Source organism: Thermobia domestica, chromosome 13 (genome assembly GCF_964235325.1).
Source record: "Thermobia domestica chromosome 13, izTheDome1.hap1.1, whole genome shotgun sequence".
Classification (NCBI taxonomy): domain Eukaryota; kingdom Metazoa; phylum Arthropoda; class Insecta; order Zygentoma; family Lepismatidae; genus Thermobia; species Thermobia domestica.
This window is the reverse complement of record NC_137466.1, coordinates 165,952,494-165,978,440: the sequence shown is the minus strand read 5'-3', so window position 1 is coordinate 165,978,440 and position 25,947 is coordinate 165,952,494. Positions and strand designations below refer to the sequence as shown.

General features: G+C 35.9%; 1 protein-coding gene across 1 annotated transcript in view; it reads left to right on the top strand.

Annotated features, from left to right (window-relative positions):
- LOC145667844 (PDF receptor-like) overlaps window positions 1–25,676 on the top strand; it is a 197,303-nt gene extending 171,627 nt beyond the window's left edge. The window contains exons 11-12 of the mRNA XM_081735276.1: window positions 21,467–21,650; window positions 25,424–25,676. Of these exons, the coding sequence (XP_081591402.1) occupies window positions 21,467–21,650; window positions 25,424–25,549 (310 nt within the window). The 3' untranslated portion in view covers window positions 25,550–25,676. The remainder of the gene's footprint in view (window positions 1–21,466; window positions 21,651–25,423) is intronic.
- The last annotated feature ends 271 nt before the right edge of the window (window positions 25,677–25,947 follow it).

Below are 25,947 nucleotides of genomic sequence, written 5' to 3'. Positions count from 1 at the left end.
TTCCTATTGAATGCTTATTTAGCCTGAGCTATTCTGGAACTTATGTGTTTTTCACTTCTTACATCCAAGCATATTAGACTCCCTAAATAGAGGAACGTCTTAATCTAGCCATAAGTTTGCCCCTTCCTGTCCTGCTCTTGTTCACCTTATCACTTTGGTTTTGATTAATAACTCATCAGACAAAAGTCTGTATTTTCTCCTGTCAGATCTATGTGTTTTGCTAGTTACCTAGGACTATATTGAAATATTATTATTTTGAGTCTCTTTAAGGTATTCAGAAAATAAAATTAACTAACTAACAAACTCTATGGTCTATGGAACCCGAAGGTTCAATGCCGCGTTCACAAAAGCTCTCTACTGACTCCTATCCTTAGTCAACTGGATCCAGTCTCCACTTTGTACTTCTATTTCTGCGAGATCCACCTTAATATTCTCCTCTCATCTAAGCTTTGGTCTTCCCAATGGTCGTTTTCCGTTTGGACTTCCAGTTAAGACTTCGAAAGCGTTCCTACTTTCTTCCACCCTGGCTACATGACCTATCCACCTGAGCCTCCTAGACTTGATGATCCCAACAATGTTTGGTAAACCGTATACCTAGGTAAAATATGTAGTTCCTCGTTATGAAGTTTCCGCCATTCCCCATTGCCGTTTCTCTTGCGTCCGAATATTCGTCTCAGTATCTTGTTCCCAAATACTTTCAATCTATGTCCTTCTTTCCGAGTAAGCGACATGTTTCGCAACCATACAGAACAACAGGCATAATTATCGTTTTATATATTTTAAGTTTCAAATTCTTCGACAGAATTCACGACGACAAGAGATTTTGAACTGAATATTAGCACGAGTTCCCTGCTTTTAGTCGACATTTACTTTCTTCGTGAATATGATCTTCATCTTTAAATATTGATCCTAGATATTTGAAAGTATCCACTTATCAAAAGTATTATTCGATATTTTAACATCCATAATTTGCCGTAATATGATCCCGACGAACTTCCATGTATTTAGTTTTCTCTACATTTACTTCTAAACCCATGTCTCTGCAAGTGTTTAATAAGACCACTGCATTTCTTTCTATTGTTTTCCTATCATTCCCTATTAAATTTACATCATCAGCATATGTCTTAATCTGGTAAACCCAATTCAACTCTAGGCTCTGGTTGCTATCTTTGATTTTACTTATTGCGTATTCCAGGATAAAGTTGAATAATAATGGCGACAACGCATCTCTTTGTTTCAGGCCATTCTCGACGTGAAAGCTCGTGGACAAAAAATTTCCTTTGGGATTCACAACATGACATTATTAAATTAATATTGACATGAATATGTAGAAATTTTAAGCGATCAGATCCACCCTACAGTACTGTTATTGTATCCTAACAAGGACGCACTTTGCAAAGATGAAAATGCGCCAATACAAACAGTCATACTCTTTAACACGTAGTTTAAGAAACATCACGATAAGTTTAAACACCTCCCCTTAGACTGTTAAAACTACGACTTGAACAGATTAATTTTATTTATAGTTAGATTAAAAGTAGTGAGACGACCGCAAACTTCCTCCATCACCATCGTCGACATAACTGAGTGCAATTGTGCATGAAGAGCATTCCAGATATGATCTCTGGAAATGATCAATTCTCTGGAAATGATTGACGAGTTCCATCTCTCAGTTTCGTGATAAATACAAGGTGGTGCAACGTCATATTAATCAGCTAAGTTTTGTTTTAAGGAGCTCTCATGATTTTGATAACTATCTATGGAATGACTCGTTAATCTAAATGTTAAATTGCTAGAAAAGTTAATATGTTTGTTGTCAAGAAAAGTTTATACGTTTGTCTCCAAAGAAAAGTTTATATGTTAGTCTTCAATCCTTTCGACAATGAGGTCTCGAAAGCCACAAGCGCTAGAAACATCTTTTCGCTGATCGATTCTAAATTTTATGTAGATTGTCCAGTTCTAATTGAATATTTTTTAAAGAAACGTGGCCGTTATGTCTTTGATACAATTTTAGGGGTACACTGGAAGTGTTGAAAGTTTGAAAAGCATCATATCTTATGACTTACAAATTCTAACACAACATAGTTGTATACAGGGTTGTATATCTCTCAGACGTTTGTTACGTGGCCAAATGATAAAGAAAAATGAAGGATAACCATTTTTCCAGGCTAAGATCAATCTAAATTGTTTGAAGTGTTTTGCCCAATGAACATCATATATCACTGACATTATAATTAATTGTGTATGTAATGTATGTGCTCATTACATACTACATGCAAGAAGAAAGAAAACACTGATCATACATAAATTAGAAAATCTAACCGGAAGTAGACCCAATCTTGCAAACGGTGCGAGATATTGGAAAAATCTCTCCTTTATGGCACCTCTTACCGATTTTATTAAGACGTCCCGTGTCTCTAAAAGGTCATATATATATATATATGTTGTGAGTAATGACAAGAAAATTCATGCTCATATGTGAATGATGCACTGTGTGGAGACCGCAGGTTCAGCTAGTTTTTATTTTTCATAGAATAATATTGGCTCCAAAAATAAAGAAAATACACAGGATCAACAATAATGGAGAACGTTCAGTTCAAATCTGTCGTAAGAAAGTATTAGTAAGAAAACCATCGAACAACCATAGATTTTACTTACGAAATTTACATAACTATCTAATATTTAGTGATATTGCAATTATTTTGATATTTTAAAGCTCTTGAAACGACCTCCTAATCACAATGTCAAAATATAGTATAATACTTTATAATTACTATACTATATTTTGACTCAGAAATTGGTAGTAGACTGCCCAGAAATTGGTAGTAGACAAGAGCTCTTCGAGGACAATCGCTAAGCTAAAGATTTAGCACGTATAATAGCATTTCTGTTACGTGATCTAGTTCAGGAAGTAAAAGACAACCAATCTCTGTATACTGAAGTTTAGTTGTTGACTGTTAGGATTATTGTAATGTATTAATGAAAGACAAATTTTTAAACACAAATTCTTGAGAGAAAGAGAAAAAAGACTGATATTATTCTCTTTTTGTAACCTAATCAGCAATTTTTCTTTTCTTTTCTTTTTTCTTTTTCTTTTTTCTTTTTTTTTACGCTTTTAAAGCAAACTATTTAACCTAAAATATCACGGAATATAAATGTCAAGCTTTCTACTTTGAATTTCTTGAAAGGTATTTTGAGTTTCGTTTCACACTAATGCTATTGATCCAAAGGTACACTCATGTCCAAAATTATTGTCGCATGTCTATAAATATGTTGTTGTAGGAATATAATTTGATAACGAATTTGCCCGGTATTTCTTACAATGTTAGTATATGTATAATCGGCAAAGACATGTATGTGGAAAATTTCATATCAAAACAGCAGTAAATAAGAACAATAAAACGAAAATAAAACTTTTTTGTCCATTTAGCAACATCTTGTTTTACTCATTCTAATTTTCATATTTATTATTCTTTTTTTATGAAATTTACCACAAATATATACCTCCCGATTATACACGTAGCATCAGTATTAAAAGTACAATGCAAAATCATTATCAAATTATATTCCTTCAAAAAGACAGTTATAGATATGCGACAATCATTTCGGACTTGAGTGTACAACTACTATAAATCTGGTTTTAACAAGTCTAAATATGTGCAACATATGTTTGATTTAAATTGTTTTCAAATAAAATTCAATAAGTAATATTTGAACTTATTAACTGATTTATATACAATCTTAAGAAAGACACCGGTTCTATGTTCTTTAATTTGCCGTGGTTCACGGTTCTAGTTTAATATTATTTGTGAAATTTGCGACTGTCCATCATAAAACATTGCGATGCAACTTTTTTAAATGTTACAACAAAACGCCTGTTTTTATCTAATAGTATTCTTGAGAATATGACCCTTGGGTTCAACTCTCACTAGAACCAGCATTGGAAGAAAAGTTTAATTTAAAATATATATATATATATATATATATATATATATATATATATATATATATATATATATATATATATATATATATATATATATATATATTATGACCATGTAACATCAAGCCTCATAGAGCATTCTGTGGTATTCCTTTTCTTCTTTTTCTAATTCATTAAACTCGGCAATAAGACAAACATCCTTCAAGTTCTTCACCTTTTTCCTTTATTTCCGCTTATATTTTCAATATGCTATTTATTCACAAACTCATTAAGAAATGCTGAATGCTGTATTTTAGTGATTGCTTCCATGTTCAGCTACAAGGAAGATGAATATTTCTGAGGGTTGTATCTTCCGTGTTTTCCTTGAAGAGTCAGAGGTTTGTTTTCCGTTTTCGGCTGCAACATCAAGTTTTTTGCCAAGTTGAATTTTGACAAGTGAGTCTTATGAGGACATCGCCTCGGAGGTGGACAACCTACCTATTAGACGTCATTGTGACGCCAAGCAGCATGCTCAAATCTTGGGAGGTGTTTTGTTGGACGTCGATTGCCAAATTTGGAGCAATATGGTGATGAGAGGGTGGGACCCGGAAAAAAGTGCGAGAAACAAAACTGGACTGCAAGCTCTTCTTGGGATGGGAAGAACAGAATTACTTCGTGGCGGACAGAGCCACGGATGTCGATTGACAAACGTCATCGATCTGAACATGAAATTGAGTCATCATCTAAAGGTAATGTACCTTTCTGACAAGACAGAACTTTTACACCAAACAGCATAAGCTCTGCCCTTACAGTATTTTTAAGCTCTACTAACCTTTCCGTTTAAGTTTGCTGTGCCATTTAAAATGTAAATGTTTGAGTTTTAGTACTAATTGAAATTCTAATTATTGAAACTGGCAGATCTTTGGTTTACCTATATATTTATATAACTGCTTTAGTTAAGTCTATGAAGAGGAACTATCATGACATGTTGATACTTCAGACTCAGAATGCTCTCAATTGTATGGTGTACTGTCACGGCATTCATTCCATGAAACAACTTGTAGATCTGAAGTCACGAATCATAGCTGGAAAATCGTTTCAGTAGTTTCCACTTAAAATTAAATTCCTGTAGACAGTTATTGTGTTTTAGAAAAAAAACGTTATTACTTTACCTATGTTTGCTTTAATTAATTTCGTGTTGACTCTTTCTTATCCAAAGATTTCTTTTGCTTTGTTCTCTTTTCTTTTGCTCTTTTGTAAGATCTTATCCAACGAAATTCCAACTTCTACCTTTCTTAACTTTGTAAATGCTTGTGTAATGAAAACAAAATTAAAAATTGAAGGACAGAGCATCTTGCCGCTCCCGTAGGCTATATTACGACATAAAAGGAACATTTTTGTATTGAGGAATTGAAGATTGAGACTCTGACGTAATTAAACTTTATAAAATTATAAATACTCTTTTTCCTTTGCAAGCTTACAAATATTTAAAAAAAAATCTACGAAGAGCTGGAACGTATTTTCAACCAGTTTTCAAAGCACAGCACTAAAGTGATTAAGGCAATATCTAGAGAAAAAACAAGAATAGGGGACATGATTCGTACATCACGTGGTAGCTACAACGTGGTAGCTACGACTACTAGAGTATGACTGGTAAATTTTACGTTTTACGAGAAACTACAATGAGAATCTAATACAAAGACAGTGGCGTAGGGAAGGGGGGCCCAGAGGGGCCGCCCCCCTCCAAAGAGGTCCGACAATGTACTTTGGTACTTTGATGTTTGCAATGTTTTATATATTTTTATGTTTATATATTTTTTTGTTTGTAATTTTTCTATATGTACCTATAACAACAACTGCCCCCCCCAAACACACATCCAGGTAGAGATGGTACCGAGACCGAGACGGCCTTTTATATACCGAGACGAGACCGAGACCGAGACGGCCTTTTATCTACCGAGACGAGACCGAGACGGGCCTCTATAAATCGAGACGAGACCGAGACGAGACTTAGGTCAGTCTCGAAAGTCTCGGTCTCGTCTCGAATATTGATATAGACAACTAAGATTGACCTTTACTCAAAATTTCTTTCGTTGCTGTATTAGCCTAGGTAATATGGGAACGGTTGACTAATGTTCAGTGGCGTATTTAGGGGATGCTATTGGACTGAAGCCCCTCCCGAAATAGATTTGTAATCATTTTTTCGCATTGCACATACAACACAAATATTTCTTAATCGTTCTCAAGCCTCTCCCGAAACAAAATCCACTGCTGATGTGTATAGTCATCTCTCTCTCTCCCTCTCTCCCTCTCTTAACACACACACAAACACACTTTTATATATATATATATATATATATATATATATATATATATATATATATATATATACACTAGCGGATCAAGGATATGATCGAGGGAGGGGCTAAACCATAGTTTGACATTTTATCCAGTGTGTATAACTCCTTTAACACTCCTCTTGGATCCTCGCCTGTATAGATATCTAATATAAGTAAAAGGAAGAGTTTGTTTGTTTGTGTGTCTGCGTGCCTGTCTTTCTGATTGCCTGTGTGCGGCCTGGGGACCAGACGAGAGTCCAAGAGTTACGAAATTTGAGTGACAATTATCATGTCCCAGGCCTCAGACCAAGAAGAAGCTTTTTTTTATTTATTTTTTTTAATCGGGAGGGTAGAAAATGACCGATATTAATGTCGAATACATAGTTTTCGCAGTTGCTGAGATCAATGATGATACTTCCATTAGCGATGACTTTCAAATTCAGCTACCAGTGCATGCGAGCCGAAGTTCACTTGCGGGTAAGGGGAGTACCGAGACGTAAAAATAATACAAAATGACCGATATTAGTGTCAAATAGTTTACGCGTTTTCTGAGATCAATGGTGAAACTCCGATCGCATTAACCTCCAAATTCACTGCATTCAGCTGCGGGCCGGAGTTCACAGGAGGGATACCGAGACATGTAAAAGTAATCCAAAATGGCCGATATTAGTGTCAAATGTATAGTTTTTGCGGTCGCTGAAATCAATGGTGTCACTTCCATTAGTGATGACTTTCAAATTCAGCTACCAGTGCATGCGGGCAGGGGTTCACCTGCTGGGGAGGGGGTACCCAGACATGTAAAAATAATACAAAATGACCGATATTAGTGTCAAATACATACAGTAGTTTTCGCGGTTGCTGAGATAGTGATACTCCCACAGGCCTTGACTTCCAAATACTGGTCCCATGCGAAAAATGGGTATTTCATCTAGTAATAGTCATATATATTAAAAATGCTGATTTTTTTAACATGCTGTGTGAAATATGGAAGGGGAAATTCTTCCAGATACTCTGCAATACCACTAGATAAACAAGCAATGTTGCCAACGCAACATAAAGTTGTAATTTCTCAAATTGCACTACGTTTGATATTACATATTTCTGTTCAGTTAATTTAGTTTAGTGCGTGAGTTTTCTCGGGGTTCTCCCGTTACCTCCCACTTTCTTCATTCCACCATTTCATTCATCTCTCATCATCACAGTCTCCCTTAGCCTAAACGGAATAACCGTGGGACGTAAAACTCAAAAATTTCATTTCATTTTTAATTGAGTTTAACGCCTCTTTCAGCAGCGAGGTTATATGAGACTGAACCTACTGATTAACGTTGAATTTAAACCACATGAGCTCCCGCCGGGAATCTAACCCGGGTCTCTCACGCCATAGGCTAACTGCTTAGCCACGAAAGAGCTCTACATATTTCTAATTTAGATATTAAATTAAACCACAAAAGCACATATCTTATTCAGTGTAACAAAGAACAATACATATCACTAACATCAACATTTTGGAGATCTCTAATAACTCAAATGGCAGGAACATTATAACATTAGTGTTCAGTAGTTTTAATTACAACAAGTCGCAGTTACATCATTTTAAGCAGTGTTGCGAACTTTAAAAAATTGCTAAATATTATTATAATATAGTGCAAATAACGTAGCTAAAGTGCAAAATATTTTTAAATTACTCGTAATTTGTTTTATGATGCAAGAATGTTTTAAAAACACAACGTTTTTCATAGTCTTTGGGCTACTTATAATGTTAATGTCAAAGTTTTCGTTCCAGCAACACATGTAAAATCAAGTTGTAACTGAAATTAAACGTAACTGACAACTTTTCAGTAGCACTAGTTCTTCTCCCTAAGCCTTAGTCCTGGTGTATTTTTTTAGATTAAAAAACTGATTTATTAAAATTTTAATTATGCCCTAACTGCATTTCATTTGTTATAGTTTGACCACCAACCACCTCAAACTCGATCCATATCATATAGCTATATGCAATTATTCAAAGACTTACAGTTAGTAATACACATTGTGTTGATTTTTGGTTTGTTTTGTTTTAGTTTAACGTCTCACGATTATGCTAGGGCGGCTAAAGGAGACGTGGAGTTACTGATCATAGTGGAATCCGAAAAACTTCGGTCGTTGAACATTACCGCCACCGGGAATCGAACTCGAGACCATGCGAACCAAAATCAAGCGTACTAGCCATTACAGCAAATGGGGGTTCTTACATTGTGTTGATTTAAATAATTGAGCCCGTGTTGCCAGATCCGAAGATCAAAAAGTAGCGTGTCTGTGCTCCAAAAGTAGAGGATATGAACTATTTGTAGCCCAAATATATAGAAATGAATTATTTGGCAACTAATGACTGGTACTAAAGAAATAATGTTTAAAAAAGATCGGAAAATCTTATGGACATATTGCAAGACGAAATTATGATCGATAGACAAAAACTATTTTAGATTGTATACCACGTGACAAAAACAGCCTAGGAAATGTCCGCATACAAGAAATTGTGACAAAATCAGGAACCACTGGGGAGTAACCTGGAAAAGAATTACCCAAGTTAGATAGTTGTAGAGAAAACTTGGGAAGACTTCATCCAGCAGTGGATTGATAATGCTTGATTATGATGATGGTGATGATTTTATATCAAGACCTCAGAGGTAAACTAAACCAAGTCATAATTTCGTAATTTTACAGGAGAAGCGAAAAACCGGTTCCTTAACTAAGATCTATAATACTGTTTTTCAAACTATACTAAGTAGTTACAAAGTAGCAAGGTGGCTTTAGGCTTACATTATTACACCACTAGAAAGAACATAGTCTATTAAAAAAAATATTCTAACTCAATTTGACCAATAAGTGACTTAACATAGTCTACCATTAATGTTTATATATATATATATATACTGTATAAATTTACTAGGTAAGGTGGGATAAAATTGGATCCAAAATTTAACGAAAGTCATACAGCGAAAAAAAAAATATTTTGGACTATTTAATACTTCATGTTGCTGCAAAACTACGAAAATAATACAAAAGAAAACTAGAAAGTTAAGAATCACTTGTTTTGGCGAGAGAGAGAAAATAGATACAGCTAGATCGAATTACCTATATACTTATATAATATGTACGTTCAAGTTTCGGAAGTGATTTTCAATCAATATAAAATTTCAACGTAATGAACGCACGATTGGTTTTCTCGAATAAAGATCACATGCACCGCTAAGAGCTCAGGAATAAGCTTAATCTATGTTACGGCAGTGGATATACGTATGCGTATGTAATGCATTACAACTTTAGGAACTTGTATAAGAAACAGAATGTACTTAAATTTAGACGCGAACTATGCGAAACATCTGACTTTGAATCTAACTTGTTTCGTGATGCAACCTGAGGCCTCACATAGCAAAGATGAGTGCCGTAGCTCCCACCACAAAGTTCAGGAATTTCTTGTTATAAGGTGTCAATCAAACACGTAGATGTGAAACGGTAATAAAGCATTTGATCAATTTTAAATAAAATATATTGTAGTAATATTTTACCCTATTTGTTCAGATAATGAACGTTATATTATGCTTTTAAAATGACAGTCAAAACAAAATGTATTGGACAATAAATGAGAAATTGTAAAATTTCAATTTCGGTACGATTAAATACATTCATGCTGCTATGTGTTGCGTTATAAGTTAATGTATTGAACAATTCTTATTTTAAGGAAGGAAATAAACTACTGTATAGTACTGAAGTTAATTTAATAGAGTTTAATTGTATAGGCAGTACTGAGGACATATGAGAAAGTCTTTTGCTGAAAGTGAAATATGGGTTACTATTAGAATTTTATCTCAGATATGATATACCCACTGATGATTGAAACTGGAACACACGCATGGAAGGCATCAGCGCTAGCAAATTAGCTCTGAAGAAGTACACCATACTATAATTCTAAGTCAAGAATAAGGCCAAAAATAAGAAGCAGAAATGACAGACTTTACAATAATAATACCTTTACAATTTTAATTTTACCTATTTATTTCGAGACTTTCGAGACGAGACCGAGATTTGGTCCTCGAGACCGAGACCGAGATCGAGACAAGCATTTGTTGACCGAGACGGCGATTTTTGACTCGAGACGAGACCGAGACCGAGACAGCTATTTTTAAACCGAGACGAGACCGATACTGTACAAAGTCTCGTCTCGTCTCGTCTCGATACCATCCCTACATCCAGGCTATGCTACTGTACAAAGATACTCATTTTGTGACTTATTCTTGATTGTGCAAGAAATCTTATTGATCATGATTCAGCAGATCAATGTATCAATACCAACGGGCGTAAATGTTAGTTGTATAACAAGGATGTATTCATATTCACTAGGTTTACCAACTTGTGATCATAAAGAAATATCTTCGGGGAAAAAAAAACGTGAAGACCAAAAATGGAGTAAAATTTGGATGAAATACTAAAACTATCCAACAGTTTAGAAGAAAGATTAGTATTAGTAATAGATTTGAAGTATTGCAGACGAATTTCAGGTCAGAAAATAATGCAGAAATGATATGAACATCAATCTTAATGACTCATAGGAAATGTAACCGATATGTGGAAAGAGCAGAGGAAGAATTATGGTCATTGGAGAGACTGGCGTGAAATATAGTAAACTGCTTTCCGATGAAGAAACTAAAGATGATAATAAAGAAAACAAAGACACTAGATTAGAACGGCTTCAGAAATCACACTGTTTAGAAATCACGTGTAAGATGTAGACTCCAATGATCTAGTCTTGACGTATTTAATCATTTTACGTTTAGTTCTTGAACCATTTTTTTTATTCTCATCTTCGAAGACCGAAAATTATTTCATATTTTACATTTAATTTGTTTTAATTTCTACATTTTTTCACGCACTCTTGGCGAAATAGGATAAACAGAATTTCTAATGGAGCTCCTCCGTGGCTAAGCGGTTAGCGCACGCGCCTTTGGCGTGGGAGGCTCGGGTTCGATTCCTAGTGGGAGCTCATGTGGTTCGGATTCCACATTAATCACTAGGTCCCGTCTCATATATCCTCGCTGCTGAAAGGGACGCTAAACTCAAAATCAACCCAATCAACTCAAGAATTTCTACGGAGGGGAAAAATATTCTCCTAAATATAAAGCTTTAATATTAAATTAGAGCATTTGATTTTCGAGGCTTTCATATGGATTCTATGTACGAAAATAAATGCATATTATTAGCTATTACTTTATTAAATATGCTTTTCTTATAATCTGAATCTTAAGGTTCTGCGACTAAAGCTTTGAGTTTCGAGTGACCCTTCGAAGGTGATTTTAATAACAAAATAATATAACTGATATATTTCCTTCTATCAAGACGGTTGTACTGAAATTTTTGTATGCAAGTTTGCTGGATTTTTGCAGGAATAAATAAGAAATTTGAGAGAGAGAAAGTTTCCCGTGACAGGAATATCACACTTCAATACATTTAAGTAATCCGAGAGATCGATTGCAGACAAAGATATTTGTTTACTTACTTTCTCTCATACAAGCAAGTGATTTGACGCACTATCTCTACTCTCACTACCTGCCCTTTCTCCTTTGAAAGTAAATTCTGAAATATCAGCTGATATGTCTTTAACAATGAGTCTAGCGTCAGAGACTAACACAGAAGTTTCTTTAAGTAAGTTCATGATTTAAATTTACCTTAAATATCTATTATCAATTTATTATTCTCTACAAACAAACTTAGACACTAACGTTTAATAATGTACTTGCAACACTTGATTTAAGAAACGTCTATGTAAGTTGCAATTCAATTCTTACACAGTCTAGATAAATGGTTAATAAAAAGTTACTGCAAATATCCTTGTAGACAGAAAATATAAACATCGATAGAAAGAAAGAACAAGGAAACGTACACAGTTAAAAATTGTTGTGTTAATTCAACTCAATTTTAACACAGGGCAGTGGTTCCAGTGTGACTACCACTATGCGGTGTTAGTTCAACACAGACCCCACGGTATTGGCGTTTAACACGGGGGTGAGTTACATCTTTAACACACAACTGGTGTTGAGCGGTGTTAAATTCAGATCTGTGTTAGTATTTTCGGTGTTGATTCGACACCATGTCAGGGTCGGTAGTGTGTTGAGTGTTACATGTGGCGGTGTTGCATCAACACCAAGAAAGTAACACAGTGTGTAGTGTGTTAATTATTTTGTATTAATATTACACCATGTCAAATATCAATATAACACAGTCCCTGTGTTACTTCAACATCATTTTCTTATTATTTCAACACACAATCTGTATCATAATTCAAGGTCAAAGCCGTAGAAGTAATACCGTTTTGGTTTTAATTCAACACTTCCTGTGTTAAAATTCAAGGTCAGACCACTAGATTAACACCGGTTTTGGTGTTAGTTTACCTCCACTTCTTTGTTATTACGACATCCATTTCGGTGTTGAAATAACTCCGTGTGTGGTGTTGATGTAACCATTTTTCTTTGTTGGAAAATCATGTGGTTTGCATGCTTACGCTTACCGAAGATTCTAATTTTAAAATAAGAATAATAAACTACAGAACACTTCATATAAAAAATCTTCATAAAATTTTTGCCGTCCTCCCGAACATTCAACCTTCACCAACATCTTGTTCAAGAATGATAGGAAACTCTTACCTAAATCCTTATAATATGTTTGCCTCTTAATCGTGATTCTACCTGTTTTCCGCCAGTTTTGAAGCACAGTTTCCGGTGCTGACTGGTGAGCTCTAGTGCAGTGTAGATGTGACACAGTAGAACGATGTGTTTCTAGCTCTTGACATGTTTTTTCAGAAACATTATGTAAAACAATTGAAAACACATCGCGCGGTTTGCATGTTGAGATTTTGAGTATACCTGGATTTCTGGATTTATTTAAGTATTTCTGTCTACTGTGTTTGTCTGCAGCTTCAATTCATAAGCCTTTATGATTAGATGCCCAACATATTTGGCAATCACGCAGAAAACAACACCGAAGATTCTACGCTTGTGTTAATTTAACACACAGGCTATGTGTCATTTCAACTACCGGAATTTGACATACAACTCCAAATGGAGAGCGAGTTGTTCTAACCACATGTTTATGTTATATTTTAACACACTCGTTTTAGCACATAGGCATGTCGTTAAAATAACACAACGATTTTTTACAGTGTAATATCTATAAACACGTTGGCATTTACACTAATGATTCTCCCTTCAAGTAGCAGACCGTCATCGTCGGAGAGGGGGTGGAGCTGAGAGAGCGGCTTCATTTCTCAAGCTTGCATTACCCCTCATCAGCATGATCTCGCTTGCCCTCTCACCCGCGAATACCGTTACCGGAGTCGCGATTGGTTGGTGGGATTCATACGAAGTAGACGGTGTGTAGACTTCTAACTCCATCTGAAGTGGATGTGCACCCATCCCGCTCTGCCTTGTGTGTGTCCAATGTTTGTATTTTCCGGTATCCGAAATACTATATAAAAATATCAAAACGTGCAAAAGTAAAAAGAAGAGGTGCATTTAAAAAACACATCTTTTGGTCTCTTGTGAGCTGGAGGGGTTTATCCTTTTGGTTCGAAAGGTTTTTTTTTTTTAATTCTAATCCTGGACCACGCGTTTCTATCGATGGGATTTTTTTTGCACTCTCATTTCCCTTGACTGCGTCACCCCCACGCTGATCCTAGGTGAGGGCGTGCTTATGGGATAGCCAGGGGAGTAGCGTAAGCTCTGCTCGCAAGCACCCCAGTGTGAAGTTGTGGATCTTGTTCCTGACAATTGTCCACAAATTCAGATCCCAGTCGTATAGACAAGCGAACCCCATAAAACCCCACATCCTTATGTTTTTCGGTGAACTGCAGCTCATCACCGCTCACTTTATATTGCCAGTCTAAAACTTAGGCAGCATATAAGCCGGAGCAATGATATGGTTCGTTCTCTGAAAAAAACAAACTCTACACCTGTTCGTAATCCCTCTGCAATTTCTTTGAAAGCTGACAAAGTGGAAGACGACCTGATGGATACACTTCACCCACGCAGAAAAGTTCGTCTCAAACGTTGATCTCTCCATATTTCCTTTATTAACGTTGATCGCCAATCGCCAAACAGTAATAAAGGTAAGATATAGCGAAAACGGATCTTTCGGAATCGATTCAACATCCTAACAGTAATTTACAGTTACTCTATTAACCACCTGTTTACACCGAAAGTGTTAGCATGCAAACATTTCTTTTTTTTTTTTTTTTTTTTAATGTTGATCTTCAAAGAGCAAGAATGGTAATTATAGTCAAAACGGATCTTCTGGAATCGATTCAACATCCTAGCAATAGGTTCTAGTTACGCTATTAATTTATAGCTTCTTGATATAGATACAGCCTTCTAGAAACAGTAAAGCATAGTGAACAATGGCTTTTAGGTACGGAACCAGCATCCAAAGCTAGATTCTATCCTTGACCATATCTCTCTATTGCTACCAGAAATTATATAGTATGTATTCAGTATTGAGTTCGCATGGTGTGGAGGTTCCCCATAATTTCACAATGTAAAATCAAAACTCGCTTGTTCTAAACCTTTAACTTGCCAGTACTTGTTTTATCCAGTACGAGTAATTGAGCGGGAACTACCAATATTGGAAAAAGCAAATATAACTTATTTTATTTATTTAACAATCACCAGATACAGATCAGAAGCAATTTTATACTGGATATCTAACAACAACAACAACAATGGAAAAGAATTGGGAAGGTATCGGACAGGGCCTGTTTAGTAGGTACCATCCCGGCATTTGCCTGGTAGGACTGAGGGAAACCCTGGAAAACCTCAGTCAGGATGGTAGGCATCCTCTACCACTTGAGCTACTTCGCTCGGTGGAAACAGACATAAAAGCAATTACGCTTAAGAAGCAACTATCAATAATAATTTAAACTTGAAGTACCGATTTACAAGTAGTTCAGAACTAATATAAATAATATATATGAGAACAAGAAATGTTATGCTGTATAGGCTAAAGTAAATTGATAATTAATGAAAGTGAATGATTATGAAAGAATTTGGTGGAATGAGGATAGAGGAGAGAACGAGAGAAACCCATCAACACGATGTTGTCCACCGCAAGCTCACATGGCTTGGGATCGAATCAGGAATACTCTCATATGCCCTCACACCAGAGGAGAGGGATATACCACTGGGCCACAGTGTTCCTAATTCAAAATATAGGAATAGTTTTGTACATATAATCACAATAAGGACCAGTTTTAAGAAAAGAAATTATGCCTGAATATATTTTGAGATAACTTGTGAAATAGTAATCAAATTATTTTTACTGTATATTTATGTTGCTTAATAAGGATAAAACGTGATAAGATCGTGTATTATTTCTCAAACAAACTATGGTGTAATTTAGTTCTATTATGGTTTGAATGGTGAAAGAAAAATGTAGAATATATTATAATTCAATGTTATTCTTTACACAAAATATAATATAATAAAATGAAGCCCAAACCAGGGCTGTAACTTGTAGGAGGCAGGGGGTAACTGCCACCTAGAGAAGCTCCCCACCCTTCGAGGTAGGCCCATTTTAAGACAAAATTTTCTTACTCCATATACGATATAAACATAAATTTATAAATGAATCATCAAACAGGTTCAATACATTACATAAACAAAACAGCACACAAAAGGTAAATAAAAATGAGTCGTGGGCCCATTTCAGTAAAAAGGTCTACTATTTGGAGCAATAGAAATAATACTTATTCGTATGGCTTTGAGATTTGACAATGTTATCCTTTTAATTAATTTGTCATGTATGGAACGGGCAAAGGGGCGTAACTATCTGCCCCACAGCCTCCGGAGGCCCGTAAAGTGTAAGAGAAAGATGGAAAGGGGGCCCAAGAATTAGAAAATCAACTTTTTGTAGGGGACCCAAATACGCGTATTAATACTTGCCCAAACAGAAAAAAAAAAAAAAACTAAGTTACGACGCTGGCCAAAACCTTTAGTTCCTTACTAGCAGAAGTCCTCGTTCTTTTAACGTAGGGAATACTATCCAACCTGCAACACTACAGAGTAATGTAAGATGTCTAACTTCGACTACTTCTGATATATTCTAAACTTTTTGAACAAAAAGAACGCATAACTCCCCTCAATTCCCCTTCGACTTGCAAATCGAAAAAGTGACTTCGTGTTCGATTTAATCTGATCAAGATGTATAGAGTATACGTGTATCAATTGAAAAGTAATTTTTTTCCTCACAACTTTGTTCTCTACGATGTTAATAAGTACCGATATAAAACGAATTTCTATCTTATCTTAGCCATAAGGATATTTTTTCTTATCCTATTTCAAAAATAACATCAAATGTATTCAATCACTTTGAAATATTTTAATTTATATAATGTAAAACTTTCAAAATTGAATATTTCAAACCATTCAGAAGAAAATCCTCCTTTTGTGTCGAATTTTGAGTCGAAGAAAAAGCTACATTCCATCAAAATAATAGGTTATAATTTACTAAAGACTACTATTATTGAAATTTCCGGGTAGTTTATTATGTATACGCATAAATTCACAGCTTTTAGAAATGACTTGGTAAATCTGTGCTCAGATGACAAAGCAGTATCTAAGAAAACCCATAGTTGAGCATTCTTGTATCTTTATCTAAATCACTGAGTTTTGATTAAAAAGACGATTATAAATTTTGAGAAAAGTAACTTAAGCAAACTAAGCAGAATTTCTGAATAAAATAAAATAAAATAAATAAAAAAGTTACTTTATTAGACTGTAAGACAAGATCAATGTTACTTATTATCTAAAAGTAAAAAATAGTTATTGCGAAACACGAAGTTACAAGGTAGTATAATTTATTTTTGCAAGGATGGAGCTTCAGCTTTGTAGCTGTATTACAGTGGAGACCATAGGACAGCCTCAGAGAAAAAGGACCGTTCAATTTTCTAACAAAGGGTTTCTTGGAGATCTACGTATATCACAGGATCCTACGCCATTCAGGCAAGTACCTATATCAGTCTATCATCTGAGGACAGATAATTACCAATTATTTGATTGATAGTGGCTTTTGTTCCTAAAAGAATTTGAATTTGCATCTTGTTTACGTCATACAAGTAGGGTACATGAAGAATATTACGGTAGAATGTAACAGCTTAGCGATGAAGAAAATATAATTGATTTCGAGACAATTTTACAAACTTGGTAGTTGGATAACACCGTCAAATGGCATCAAAATAATTCTCGGAATATCTCTAATGGCATGAATAATTTAATTTAAAATAACACCACTAACATCTATATTTAAAATACCTATCATTCCCCATATACCTCAATTCTCCCGCCTCCCTAATATGACACCATATTTGTAAACAAATTTTGTCAATTTTCTGACATAACTTTTGACCTTGTGAAGGAAAGGTTTTTGTCATGTTACTTCTATAGTGTCATTACTATAAGAGAGAATGATTGAAAAGACAAGTTCGCATTAAATTTTATTATTGTGTGCGGCAGTCGAATTGACATTTGACCTTGAGTTTTGGTTCTCTCATATTAACGAATCAGCTTCCAGGGATATTGCCAATACTGTGACGTGTTAGTGCGATTTGGTTGTCATGCTGCTTGTTCTTAGTGAGATGTGAACCCTTGACAACATGTCGGAAAATTTTCACACTGATAACAAATTCCTCAGCAGAGATTTGGCAACAGCATGTCATGAAATCATTGTCTTGCCCCAAATGTCATTTTGGTTGCCATGTAGTATAACAATAAAGCCTTTAATAGTTGGCAGTATCAGAGGTCGGTAACAATGGGCACTTTTCTTATGGGGTCATACGTTCGTTTTGCGTCACTTGCATGGATTTTAAAAATCTTATTCCAGAGGACTGAAGAATGGAGGTACCGTATCTGACGATTATCACTTATATACTTTCCCTTCAAGCGTTAGACATAAATGTACGAAATTTGATATATGGAGATTTCTTCTTTCTTTATCGTCTCCTTCTTTTGTCTTCTCTCATTTCTTACTTCCTCCTTGAGTGAGGAAGAATGTATTGTTCAATTGCATGATGGTGCGCATATGGAGAATATAATTTTCTGAATAACAATTCCTAATTAAGTGAACAAATTATATCTTTAACATTGACCCATTATGGTAGTGCCAAGTAGTACAAGTACAACCAGCACAAGATACTTGCTTAGCGCATTGATTCCTACTGTTCTTGTTTGTGAACTTCTCTTTTAACAGATTCTATAGCCTCGTAAAGGAATTTCCATGTTATGTTAAATTAATATTGGAAAATCTATACTTGCGAAGGGAGTTAAATCAAAGACTACATAAGCAGAAGAGAAATATATTTACCATATGGCGGGAAGGAAGCAATTTTTCAATGACTTAAATGAACAAACCACACACACTTATGAAATGAAATTATTATTATTATTTTTTTTTATTTTAATTCTATCATTATGCCATATATTCTAAAGGAGACGATGAAGATAAGAATGGAGGAAAATATTGGAATGAAGGAAGAAAATAAAACGAAAGGACCTTGAGGAAACCCATACATCAGATGTCTGTACATAGCAAAGTCCACTTGGTGCGAACTGAGATTGAACCAGGGATCCCACGGTTCAGAGGTGAAAGCTTTGCCACTGAGCCACTGCGGCTCCTACACTGAATAAAATAGTTTTGTTTGATCAATCACTTAGAATGAAAATATAATATATCTATAACGTTGTGGTATATTTATTATTTTCATATGTACAGGGTCTGTCTAGAAAATAATAAGACTGACCGGGGTCTAAGCTAAGCAACGCACTGGACATCAGTCGCGTCCGAACTCTGACGCAGTAAGGATCATGTGTGGCGCAAAAGGTGCTTTGGGGTTTTGTCACAAAGAAAACATAATAAATGGAGCAGTTTGCTTTCAACTGGGCAAAAATGCTTCCAAGACGCTTGCCTTGGTCAAGAAGGCTTACAAAGAAACGCCCTGTCAAGGGCTCAGGTTTTCCGGTGCTGCAGTAAGTTCAAGAACGGACGGGAGATCATTGAAGACATGGAGCGATCTGGACGCCCTCCAACGAGTAGTTTGGATAAAAATGTGGCAAAGTGAAAAGTCTCCTGAACTCCGACCGTCGTTTAAGTGTAAGGTTAATCGCTGAAGACCTCAATATGTGCAAAACAACGGTACACAAAATTATTTCTGAAAATCTTCCATGACAAAAAGTCAAAAATAGCTTTTGCGCCACACGTGATATTTACTGCATCAGAGGTTGGACGCGAATGATGGCCAGTGTATTGCTTATCTTAGACCCCGCACTACAAATTTCATTGACGGGGAACGCGCTGCTGGCTACTGGAGCGCCGCACGACGGCCAGTCTCATTATTTTCTGAACAGACCCTGTATAACAAGTGCACTTTTTGTAATCAAATGTTAACTAAAGTGGCCTTTGTATCACAGTTTCTTCTTCAATTTCTAATAACTATATTATATTGTAATGTGTTATACCTTAGTTGAAAGCTAAAAATTAAATGCTGTTCAAATACGGTTACCTCATTTTTATATTTGACTTGTGTAGAAGATAACAGTATGTGAATAAATGATTGCGTTTAGTGTGGATTAAGCTTCACATCTATTTCAGAAATCCAAAAATACACGAGAAGGTGCTGAAAATTTTTTAGCATTTCTAAGAAAAACAAGTCAAGGTCAAAATTTTGTGATGGATCTATTAACACATTTCACATAGAATTTGATGCATTTTCTGATTCAGTCTTACAGTTTGTTTAATTCATCCAAAAAAAAAAAACTGTTGTGTCAAACCTTGCGTTTGCAGCTGCAATCGCTTAAGAAATGTTTCTGAATTTTTGTTCTTTCAGGTGTATTTTTTTTTTAATTTGGAAATAGATAGTAGTTAGATGAGGATAGATCTGGTGAATAGGCGGAGAGAAGGATTCAATATTTCAAACTCCAATGTAGCCAATTAGCCAGTTTATCCATTGCAACATTACTCTTGTCAGGGAATGCATTGCCATAAAGGTAGACAACGTTTCGAGACAACTTTCCATGGCATTATTCCTTCAGTTCTGAATGTAGCCTATTTAGTAATTATGCACAGTAAGGAACGGTTATGATGTTACCTTGTTTTGGATAATCAAGAAATATAACTTATTTTAATGCCAGAAAACACTAGCAAGTTTCTTTGAACTGGACTTTTGTACCTCAAACTTCTTTGGGCTTGGTCAACGACTGTGTCACCATTCTTTGGATAGTGTTATTGTCTGTGGATCATACAAATAGATCCTAGTTTCATCCTCAGTGACCAACCACGCAAGAAAATTAATGACGTCCGGTTCAAAACCGCTCAAAACGGCTATGGAAGCAAGTAGCTTTGTTGCTTTTGGTCTGTATGCAAACATTTGGGCACCTACTTGGAGGAAAGTTTTCTCATGTCCAGACGATCACGAAGAATGACACTACACGTTCACAAGACATACCTAGAACCTGTGCTATCATTTTAGTAGAAATATGTCGGCCTAAGAAAATCATTGATTTAGTGTCTTTAGTGGCGGGGTTACTCTTTAGTGTCAAAACAACCTATCCTAAATTTGACAAGCCAGTTCTTAACAATGACATAGTACGGGGCATAGATTGCCATTATTTGTAGCACTTTATAATGGATAGTCTTTGCTAACTTCCCCTGGAGGAAGATGAACTCCACTTGCTGACTTCCATCTTCACTATTCACTTGCAACAAAAATAGGTCCCAGTATCTTGATTTTGAGTCACAAATACAATAGAAATACCTGCAACAATTTATAATTGACAAATTGTCCCGCTAAGGAAAACAATGAAAGAATTATTTTGTGGTAGAAAGAAGTGGTGAATTTTGAAATCCGAGTTCTATCTGAGCTGTTTGTAGATACCTTCTGCCAAAAGACACCACTGAAATGGCTTAAGTAGATCCTCACAGTTGAAAGATAACAAATCAAATATTGTGCAAATGTTTTGAGAATACTGTAATCCATCACAAACTGACTGGAATTCTTACTATAACCTAGGATTGTTTAAAATGATTCTACAAAAAATATTTTTCACTATTTCCTTCAGCGATATTTACTTTGATATGAAAAAACTCTTCACCTGTTCTAATGAATGTTTTCTATATGTTTATTTAATTTCAGGAAAGCAGTTCGTGCAGCAATTGTGTTATTACCTCTCCTAGGAATCACAAATTTCATACAAATGGTTCACGCACCATTAGCAGGGAAGGCGATTGAATTTGCCGTCTGGTCATTCGCAACGAATTTCTTAACTTCTTTCCAAGGATTCTTCATTGCTCTTCTTTACTGTTTTTTCAACAAAGAGGTAGGATTATTATTTTTCAATATAATGGTAATTCATAAGCCTAAAATCACTTCGGTTTGTTTCTGATGATTCTAGGATGTCCAAAAATAATTGTGCCTTTTTGTAGAAAGTATTCTCTAGACCTCTGATGTGATATGAGGATCAGTTTTACATCTAAAGTAACGTAATATCTGAAAGTTTTTTTTTTTAATAAAGAAATCGGTATCCCTGATGTGCTATTAGTTTGCTGACCTTACAAAGATCCCAAGTAGCAAGAAAGTTTTCAGCCAGTTGCCGCGTGCTTGGCTTTTGGCTTTCTCTTTCAACGCGTGTTTTTATACAATTTACCTTTTGTTGTACTTGCAAATGATACTTTAGATCCTTCGCAAAGGTTATAGCATCACTGGCCGTTCATTGGCTTTTGGCTTGCCTCCAGCGTAAAACGCTTGTGTCAAGCTTGAATAGACACTGAATGCAAGGTTGGCCCCATGTAACTTCGTTACTGATATCCAGCTTGCGGCACGCTTTCCAATCAAGCCGGATGCAAACTTGTCGACTTTCAATGAAAGCTTACAGCAAACGGTTTGCATGTTGCCTCTGCTACTAGGGATCCAATATTGGCACTCTTCTTGACATGCAGAAGTCAATAAATAGACAATCTCCTCTATGACTCTTGTTACTGCAAAAAATCTTAAGTGATCGGCTCTTTCACCCCCATGAGATCTCTAGACAATAGTGAGACAATACTCTGCCTTTGGAAAAAAAATTGCATTACGCTATATCTTGGGATCTTGGAGACCACTTTATCAACGCGTTATCACTAGGACCACTACGACTTAACCAACTCTATGAGGGGATGATAATTATGATGCCATTCATGTCTTGTTCTAAATGCAGTAAAGCTCCATCATGTTGCGAAACGAAATCACGCACGTCCTCTTTAAATGATGGTTTTATCCAAATCCGGCGCTTGTCTTATAAATGAGCATCCAATGGCATTGTTCTCTGAAGTGCCGGATTTACGTATGAGCTAAACAAGCTATAGCTTAGGACCCCACTCTCTTGGGGACCCCAAAAATTAAAGAAAACCACTGGTTATACATTTCCAAAATATAAGAAAAATAATAAATAAAATAAAATTTACATATACCAACAGTGGTTCGTATTGTGTAGACTCATTTGATGTAAGTAATGGGGGCCCATTCTGCTAGCCTGCTTTCTAAAATATTATCTCATTTCTGTATATAGGGTGGCTACGTTCTCTTGATACTTAAAGAGCCCCATTACCTTCAATAGCTTAGGGCCAGACCAAACCTAAATCCGACTCTGGTTCTCTGCAAAGAGAGATGGCTTATAAGTTTTCCTTCAATATATGACAGCAAGGACGTTCATCTTTGAAGAATCTCTGACATACTTCCCTTCGAAGTTGGTCCTTTTTCGATATAAATCGTTGTTAGTTTCAGTTAGCATCACGCGTTAGTCAAGCTCTTAATACAGCACTAAAACAACTCTGCATAGGGCCCGACGAGTTTATTTATTTATTTTTGAAACATTAAAGTATAAATGAAGAACATTAAAATATGAGCAAAGATTTTATAGTCATTATACAGAAAATATTCTGAAGGGGAATTAGAAGTTTTTATTGAAGAAGTTCTCAAAATGTTACTGAAAACCGATATGGATTGTTTATTCAATTATAAAGGCAAACATATCATGAAAGTATTAAGAATAATAAAATTTAAACTTTTTAAAGTGTCCATTGTCTGGTAAAAGATATAACTTTATCAGAACAACTTAACCAAAATTATGATTTTGAACTTGTAATAATCTTTCTTTGTTACAAAATAATTTTACTAGTTCTGTAGTATGTGGGTTAGTGTTAGGAGTGTATGTGTGTTACTGTTAGAAGCTGTGGAAGAATCAAACTGTAAGAATTAGTCATATTTGTGGGCTATATCTCATTAGACTGTACAGGATGAGTCAAAAGTCCCTTACCCACCTTATAATATGAAGTGTAGATAGCAGGAATTGGAAATTAGAGAAACACGCTAGACCGAGGGAGATCCTTTATGGTGTGTGTGAGGTGGACGGCCGCCTTCTTGCTATCCGTCATTTTGAATCTCGCTCGAAAACTTTAAGTGGGGAAAGAGTCATGTGATATATAGAACAGGGCTAATATACTCAATGGTGTAATCAGATTTTAAATAACTGAAATAACTACGAAGTAGAAAGTTTCGGTCACACGAAACTCAGATTATCTCTTACAATGTGTGTTCAATATGTTGGCCGTGTTGCGCTATGCTGTTTGCAGACGTGTCTCCCAAGCTGTATGGATACGAAGCAATGTCTCAAGTGTGACTTGTGCATATGCATTCTGTATTCGTTGCTCCAAATGATTCAGATCCCTAATCGTTTCACCATATACCATTTCCTTTAGATGGGCTCAGAGGTAAAAGTTCGGATTGTGATAATTCAGGTGATCTGTCAGGCCATTCTAGTGGCTCACGTAGACCAATCCTTCAAGCAGGAAATTGTTCATCCAGATACTGACGAACCTCAATGCATAATGAGGAGGCGCCCCATCATGTTGTTAAAATAAGGGAAAGCTAACATCCGGGGCCGCCACTGAAGGAAGAATGAATTGTTCTGACATGTCCAAGTAAAGCTCTGCAATTAAGGCGGCATGGATAAAAAATTGGCCAATGATACGTGTCCCCCAGGATCCCTGCTCACACCATAATTTTCACTGCACCAACCATTTTGCACGGATCTGTTCACTTGGGATAATCTGGAGACCAGTAGTGTAGATTTTGTTTGTTTACCTCCGCTGTAACATAAAACTTTGCTTCATCGGTGTGTAAAATTTGCATTGCAAAGTTGAAGTCCTCTCGCAATCGTTCCTGTGCTCATTCACAAAGTTGCACTCTCCGATCTGGGTCATCCTCAGAAAGATGTCACTGCAGATGCAACTTGTCATGATGCAACTTCTGCATCTTTAACACTTGCAAATGAAGGTGCGGCCGACGTGGCATTGAAGTAATAATCTGCATGTGCTGCGCTGTGGAGATTTAACAAACAATGCGAGTATTGCCGTAATTGTGCCTTCCTCAGTATCAGTTCTGGGCCTACCTCATCGTGACCTGTCCTCAACTGTACCTGTTTCTTCGAACAAGGTCAGTAAATGTGTCACTGAAACGTGCGAAAGTGGAACATGTTGAGGATGCCTTTTATTGAAATCACGAGCTCCAGCACGGGCACTGCTATCACCACACATCTTGTAGATATCAATGTGGTCGGCTTTGGCTAATAGCATGGTTCAGCACCTGCAAATAAGAGATAAATTTGAAATTCATGTGCTTATAACTTCAAAGTTATTACAACACTAAGTTTCTCTTAAAATTCTAGCCCTGCCTCCCTTTCCATTTATTTTTTGGAACGGTATTCAAAATGACGCAAAACAAGATGGCGCCCGTTCCCTAAAACGCACCATAAAGATTTCCCCTTGACCTAACATGTCCCTGCAATTACCGATTTCGGCTATCTACTCTTGCTTTTATTTTATAAGGAGTGGAAAGAGACTTTTGACGTCCTACTAGTGTCATGTGCGAAGTGTGTCCTAAGGCACCACTAGTAATAGACCGATTCTGACCGTCGCCGCCTGACCGTTGCCAACGCATACATATTTCCAACTCCAGGTGTTCTCAATAGATTGATAAGTATCTGTAATATTTGTGTATCTTCCATTATTGATGTTGTTTCTCTATTGACACACATATTTATCATTTTTTTTTCAGGTACGCGCTGTTCTACGCAAAAGTTGGCAAACGCACTGGTCCCAAAGAAACCTCAACAGACACCCAAGAAATTTCTCCACTAGTTTGCAAGAGTACAACTCGTGTCTCCAGGAAATGCCCAGATGATATACAGCTGCTGAAGTGCTGGATCCTTTTAACTACAGCACGAGTTTTATTGGACGCAAAAATTCTCAAACTAATTAACCAAGAGCTGTGGTATTGAAAAGAAAATATATCTTGTCCATTATTAGGATTTGGGTCAAAACTAGGTTTAAAGTCCATCCATCCAAATAATTTTAATGTATGACAATGAAAGAAGGATTTTTAATTATGAATACTACGTCTATTTTGCGTGTCTCCAAATATAAGTTGCCATGTGTTTGTACTAAGAACGAGTAGAAGGGAAATTAGTTAAATGCCTACTACTTCAAATGTTATCGCAAAATAACACTATAGGGAACAGTCTAGAACCAATCGAAGAATACACTAACTGTAACGAAGTTGTAAGATTTGTATGAACCAGG